The 7,618-nt window shown below is 39.4% G+C and overlaps 1 protein-coding gene across 1 annotated transcript; it reads right to left on the reverse strand.

The window, feature by feature from the left end:
- ap3m2 (adaptor related protein complex 3 subunit mu 2) lies at window positions 1-7,036 on the reverse strand. Its single transcript, XM_061278883.1, has 9 exons — window positions 6,895-7,036; window positions 4,397-4,674; window positions 4,116-4,287; window positions 3,539-3,676; window positions 3,372-3,457; window positions 2,787-2,920; window positions 2,388-2,595; window positions 2,120-2,264; window positions 1-1,132 (listed from the first exon to the last, which is right to left on the reverse strand). The coding sequence occupies exons 2-9, from the start codon at window positions 4,667-4,669 to the stop codon at window positions 1,032-1,034; spliced, it is 1,257 nt and encodes a 418-aa protein (XP_061134867.1). The 5' UTR covers window positions 4,670-4,674; window positions 6,895-7,036; the 3' UTR covers window positions 1-1,031.
- Between the last annotated feature and the right edge of the window lie 582 nt (window positions 7,037-7,618).

Genomic DNA, 7,618 nt, shown 5'->3' on the forward strand with positions numbered 1-7,618 from the left:
TTTCAAAGCAGAAACGTAAATATTTATTGTACAACAAAACAGTTTCAACCTCATTTGCAGAAAGATAAAATGGTGGCCATTACATGAATGAAAACATGAGACAGTTTCTCAAAGAGGCAGTTATCTTAAGATGACAGGGTGGACATACGTATGTATGTATATACATATGTATGTATACCCGTGACCCTGGTGAGGATATGCATTTCAGTTTAAATATATATAAATATATATATACCTGGTGAGGATATGCATTTTGGGTTAATATATATTTATATATTATATATATATATATATAAACTGAAATGCATATCCTCACCAGGGTCACGGGTATACATACATACACACACATATATATTTGGGGTCAAAATAATTACCATTGGTAAATTTTCCACAGCACACATGATCTCTCGCTGGTTGAGAAAAATCACTGCTTTACAGTGTTGCAGAAAACATGGTGAGAAAGTGGTCGAGGCTGAAATCAGTAACACTACGCCAACTTCATTTGCACTGATATTTCAGCTTTTACAGTGAAAGTGCATAAATATGGGTAACTTGGTGTATTGTATACCAGTGCTGGCGACAAAAAACAAATGTAACTTTCAAAGCAAAGCACAATAAACTGAATAGGACAGGGATTTAAATAAATATTGGGAAAAAAACAGTACACCAAGACAGAAGCAGCCAAGCTGTCATGGAAACAAATAAGCTATGCATTCAGTAATTTCATTATAAATTGTAGGGATCATTTAAAAATGTCAAGTCTATTTTCATCTATAGTTAACAGCACCTCAGCCATGCCATCAGTCGAACTTAGTATACAGAAATCATAGATCAACTTGGTCAGAAAAAGTACTTCGGTTTTTCCACTGGATTCAAGTGTTTGATGACTGTAGGCGATTTGTTGCTACAATGAGCGTTTTATATTTGTGGAGTTAAAGCCTGTAATGTACCGTACGTAAACGTGCACCCAACAAATCACAACACATCACATCCCAAGGAAGTTTGGTCCATTTTGAGGATAATCGAGGTTTTCATGTCCGGACCTGGAACTTTCCAGCCTTGGTCATGTACTTGATGCCTTTGAAAGGTTTATACTTCTCTCCGTACATGTCTAGGCGGTTCACCTTCAGCCCTGTTCAAAAGATAGCATACACTTTACTTCATTAATTAACACTACAAGTCTAAATATACTCATTTTGGAAACATATACAATATCATTTCCTTGAAAAAGTAATTGCCCCCTTCTCAAATACTTCTGCACAGTTTCCGCACTTTACGATTTTAACATTGTCAAACATATCTATTCATCAAACAATTTTCTTCCATTTCCGATAGGCGGAAATATCAGACAAAAATAACCTCAGTAAACCCAAAATGCAGTTTTTATTTTTTTTGTGCGAAAAGAGATAAACCCTCACTGAATAACTGGTTGGATCAAACTTCACAGCAATGACTGAAATCCATCCATCCATCCATCCATCCATCCATCCATCCATCCATCCATCCATCCATCCATCCATCCATCCATCCATCCATCCATCCATCCATCCATCCATCCATCCATCCATCCATCCATCCATCCATCCATCCATCCATCACAGAGATGAACAACCATTCACACTCATTCTCACACCTAGGGACAATTTGGAGTGCTCAATCGGCCTACCAAGCATGTTTTTGGGCTGTGGGAGGAAACTGGAGTGCCCGGATAAAACCCACGCGGGCCCGGGGAGAACATACAAACTCCACACAGGGAGGGCTGGAGGTGGAATCGAACCCCCACCCTCTTAACTGAGAGTGCTCCGCCGAGCCGCCCAATTTATATTATATTTAATTTTTTATTTATTTATTTTAATTAAGTCATTTATATATATTTTTTTATAAATTAATAGAAATCACACAGCTCACCTATTGTTGTTATCCTACAACCTGCGTCTCAAAATAATAATTTAAAACGAACAAATACTTTGACGCCATCTAGCGGATGGTGTGCAGCAGTGTGAATACTGATAGGATCAGGAGGGTGTCAGCTGAGGTGGCTTTGTGTTAAATGTTGCGTGTTTAAGTGGGGGGCTTAAGCTAAAATGGTGGTCATTGCAAAGGAATGGCATATATCCACCTGAGATGGCCATCTGTTGGATTTTCAACTGGATGTTGATGGTAGGGTTCTCATCAGGTTTGGAGGCCCCCGCCTGCAGACTCATGGTGCCTTTCAAACTGGGAAGCTTCTGGGGATTAATCTTGCCTACATCCCAAGTCAGCAACTGACCAAAACACATTGAATTGTTAGTGTAGCAACACAAACATTCGGAAGCATATCTCATGTATTACTTTCCATACGCGGGTAACATAGTGGAAGTGTTGTCACTTATAGTTACTGTGAGTACCTTTGTGACTGGGTCAAAGGTGTATGTTCCCTGGGAGGGGTTAAGATTGGCGTTGAGAACCCCACGAGGAAGCTGACTGCTGACTAACACAGACTCCACAGCCTTTCCCATGGTCTGCTTGGGGCCTAGCGTCAAGTCGAATCGCCCCTGGGAGCTTCCTTCACGGAAAGTAATGTTGTGCTTGACGTACACTGGAATCGCCACCAGGCTAAAGAAGCAAGAATATAAAGGCACTAATGTGATGTGTTCCAACATATATTTTACGCCCCTGGCATATTAGTTCCCTGGATCCCATTCGAAAGAGTGAAACTTTATATGATGGGAACATCATCACCCGCGGAACCCTGTACTTGAGGTTTGGCAGGTTATTTGTGACATGTACAGTTTCAAAACACCAACTTCTGTGAGCTGACGTGATAGGACAGTAGTCTGAAGTTTCCATCAGGAGGAATGAAGGAGAGGATCCGCTCAGCCTCCCACCGCTTGAATCGAACACACGGATGAAAACTGACATCATCCAGCAGCCGAGGATTCTTAGACAAGAAAAAGGGAAGTTTATGAGAAACATGTAATAATCCATCCATCTAATTCCATGTACATTTCAAGTGACCCGTGAGGCTGTGTTTACGTAGCTTCAAAGAACTTATGAAACAACCTGCAGATACCCAAATTGCATGCAAACAACCCCAGTAAAGAAGTAAATAAAAGTATAAAAAGAATACTAATATTAAATGTTTGATAACTTTAGTTGGCCTGATTCGATTTTTGTTTCACCACTCAAATCCATCGTGATGTCACATTTCTTCGTTTTCTGGTTGATTGATCAGAGCTTTTCGGGTGGCATTTAACATTATTGTATATGTACGTAGATGACTGAGAAGAAGAGGACAAACGATTAAAAAACGCTATTTTCTGCGAGTAAAGGTTTCTATCAAAAAATGTCTCAAGCCACGTTACAAATGAAATGTATTTGAAACCAGTTACCATAAATGACAGTGTGAGGTCGGGCATGCCAGTCAGTTTGACGCAGGCATCAATGACTCCCTGGATTTCTGCCGTTATCGTGGAACCTGAATGGAGGGGTGAGAGTCAATGACATTTCATAACTAACAGGTTGCTTGTAAGAGCTGTGAGTAGCCTCAGAGCATTACCTGACTTATCAATGATGGCATCTATCTCCTCCACCACGTCAAAATAGGCTTCGTTGTTGGTGTATTTGACGCCAGTGCGTCGCCATGGTACCACTGACAGCTGACCTGTGGGGAGCTGCTCACCCACATTGGTGCTGCCTGGGAATTGGTCAAATGTCCAACAGGATTAGAACACGAGGTAACTTAGACAAATCTATACTAAATGGTGGCATTTTGCTCCCCAAATTTGAGACAGTGCAAGTACATTTTTCATATTCTTGCACCTGTGTGACCTGTAAAGTTGCAGATCGCTTGTTTCATTTCACTACTATTTTTGAATAGATTTTGTTGCAGGCAAATGTCTACTCCACACTCCAGTCAATTTAATAGTAATGTGGAGTGTAGAGAATATTTATTACAAATCAACATACAGCGTGCACCTCTTGATTTTCTACTAGCCAAGGTTATATTGACAGTGGGCAGGAGGCAGTTTATAGCACGATTCCTTACAGAGGAGCCTCTGTCTCCCGACCGCAAGAAAATATTGCACTTTTCCAAGGGGTGAAGAAAACATTGGAAATAATCGTACACATTGTACCTGTGATAGTGTTGACCATTGTGCGGAGAATGGTGGGAGGCTTGATAAGCTCCTTGAGGATGTTGGACTCTGTTGCTAGAGGAAAGCCGTTGTCCAACATCTCCTCCAGTAGCTCATAGACCACCACCACATTGTCCTTGATGGCAGCTTCCGTGCACACACCGAAATAGTCCTGTTAAAAAATGACACGTGAACGGTTACAACTTTTGCAGAGTCGAATAAAACGATATAATTCCACTGCGATAAATTCATCAAAGGCAAAGAGAAGACGTGACGAGAACCTGGAATGTGTCGACGACTCTGTGCAGGAACTCAATGACAAAGAGTGGTGGCACTTCACTCTGTATGACTGCCACAAAATATATGCGATGTCTGAGAACATTGATAAGGTAGTGGTGCGGGGTAGGGATCACAGGCGGGACGTTCTCCGGCTCACTGGCACGCTCCTGGGCCTCAAAGAAGTAGTCACACACAGAGCGGCTCACCACACTCTTCCAGTGCTTTTCCAGGAAAATGTCTCCCGAGGAGTTGACCAGGAAGAGACTGTGGATCATCTTGACTGAAGGTTACAAAATGTGAGATAAAAATGAAACATTAAGGTTAAACTAGCAAGTGTTGTTTAGTCGGTTTGAATGTTTACATGTATAAAATTAAAATTGACATCATGCTATCAAGATGACTGATACAGACCTCTCAATACAGTGAAGATATACGTCAATGCCATTTTTTTTTTCTTATACATCCCAACTTTTGAGTAGTCACAGATACTGATTCCAATTACCGATACCACTAGTACCTTTGAAACATCCAGTTTTTATTAAACCAATAACCAAATTTTTTTTAAAGAATACAAAGAATCTATCCCAATATTGCATTTTCTTCTGTTAACTGAATGAGATTTATGGCAATTTTCTATTATTTAATTTCCATTTGTTTGTAAAAATACATACTTTGTATCAAAAACACAAGTAAATGAATTGGAATAAATACATAAAAAAATGCCAAAACAGCCAAATAAATAAATAAATGCAAAATCAGCCCTAATCAAAATATGTGGTTGGACAACAATTTTGGGAGGAATATAGTGAAGTGCAAATAATTAAATTGAAAATGTTACATTAAGAGATATGTTTAACCACTACAGTTTAACGAGTAAAGCAAGTTTGTCAAGTTGTTCTGAGGCATTGTTCAATTTAACTGAGGCGTCTCAAAACAAACGCTCCACACGGCTCACACGGGGATTGGTGGTTACCTGAGCCCTTTCAGTCGAACGCACGGGACGGAATATATTGTTAAAGGTAATATTTATACGTACATGTAAAAAATAATGACGTTATCAAATGAATTACAGTCAAAATATTGACAATTTAGGGCTGCTTTCCTCCCACACCCCAAAAAGAGGCCGATTGAGCACTCCAAATTGCCCGTAGGTGTGAGTGCAAGTGCAGATGGTTGTTTGTCTCTGTGTGCACTGTGATTGGCTGGCGACCAGTTCAGGGTGTCCTCCGCCTGCTGCCTGATGACAGCTGGGATAGGCTCCAGCACACCCGCAACCACCGTAGGGACAAGCGGCACAGATAATGGCTGGATATTAACAACTTAAAATGGCTAAAAAAGTCATGTTAATTCTGGATTTTTTTTCCAAACATATCTGTTACAAAGAGCAGATTCAGATTTTGGACCTTCTGTAATCCAGTTCAAGAGCATTTACAGTATTTGTCCTGCCAGTCAAAACATTTCTGACATAGATAGCTGCACAAATAGATATTACTTGCAGCAAATGAAGAATTTTTGGAACAAAAATAGGTAAATTGGTTAATTTATTCACTCGTGGTACACGGATGTCCCAAAATACACTGGCTAAGATAAAAACCAAAACATTTCATAAATAAAGTAATAGAATTAAATAAATAAAGATAGTTATTTTAAAACATGCAAGGAAAAAGTGAAGGAACATAAGAATCATAAAAGATGTCTCACATTCCTCCTTCATTCAACTCTCCTTGTTATAGCCCAAAAGAAAAAGTAATTTCCCTAACGGACTGATCCGTCCAGTTTCTACTAATAACGCTTCTCCACCCGCCAATTCACGTGACATTCTTCAGGCTTTCTATTTCTGATCGGAGAAATGAAAATTGCCCCACAGATGAAGATTGTGTGCTGTTTATGAACGCAAAAAGTCTGGGAACATTTTCCGATTCATGGTCACCACCGGAGGGGTCCCATTTGCATTGCATTTGGAGATTAAATATGATGTTTTAAAGTGGCATTAGACCAAGGCGTTTTAGTTTGGCGACAGAAAACATGATCATGATTGTAAGAAATAGCGTTGTTTTTTTCCTGATAAAAATAACACATTCGACAACACAATTAGCTACACAGAAAGAATTATTTTTAAAGTGGAGTGGATAAAGCAATGATAGGAAGCTACAATAAATACACTAGTACTATTGTTACAGCACGATGTGACAGCACATGAGCATAACGATGACGGACTAGAGTGACATCTCGCGAAAGAAACGATCTGCTCGAAATCACAATTAAACGGGTTTCGTTGTTAAACGAAATGACGAAAATGACAAAATATAAAAACGATAGGACAGTTATTACGCCTGCAGCTGCATTTGTAACAAGAGTCCATCCGTGCCCCTCCTCCTTATGTCTTATGACAAGAGAAAAAAACGTCTCCCAAACCGCGAGCAAAACCAAAATACAACAAAACAATTATTACCCAACAATTGGGATATTGCTAAAACAGCATAGATCACAAAACACTTACCAGAGACTAATTTTACGTCTTGGTCTCGAATTTCACTATTTTCTCATTGAAATATGAAGCTGGTGTCGCTTCCGTTATAGGGCTCAGCCTCTGGTGACAGGAAGCGCAGAAAAAGACACCAACCACAACCAGCGAAAAATATTCCCAATCCCGCCTTTTCAACACCGTCATTGGCTAAAAGTGGGGAAGTTGTGTTCCTGACGCTTTGTGATGATTGGGTTTCAGGCAGGAAGGCTGCAATATTAATGTTCGTTGATTGGTTCAAACGAAAGCAGGGCTGACATTTTGTATTTGATGTCTTCATTTTGTGGCGTTCATTCAACAACCAACAAAAATGTCCCGCATTCCCAAGAACGTTGTAAAATAACAAGATTTATTTAAAAAGTGATTACGTCTGGTCAGTAATATGCCTCGCAGGTTTCTACGCATTTCATTCATACAACTGTCGATTGTTGTATGCATGGAAATTTATTGAGCCGATTTTTATCATTTCGGTCACAAAGCATAATTACCAGTCCTTTTATTTTTTTTTTAAACACCTTTTTTAGAACACGTCATTTTCCTTCTGCTTACCTGTTCACCCATTTGGTTGAGGTTTCTGTCCAAGTATCTATTGAGGAAAATATACCAATGTGTTTTCTAAAATTACTATTAAAATTATTATATATAAAATATTTTTTTTAAATTACTTGCAATTATGCTACGTGGCCAGCAATATTTATAA

Source organism: Syngnathus typhle, linkage group LG5, assembly GCF_033458585.1.
Source record: "Syngnathus typhle isolate RoL2023-S1 ecotype Sweden linkage group LG5, RoL_Styp_1.0, whole genome shotgun sequence".
NCBI lineage: Eukaryota > Metazoa > Chordata > Actinopteri > Syngnathiformes > Syngnathidae > Syngnathus > Syngnathus typhle.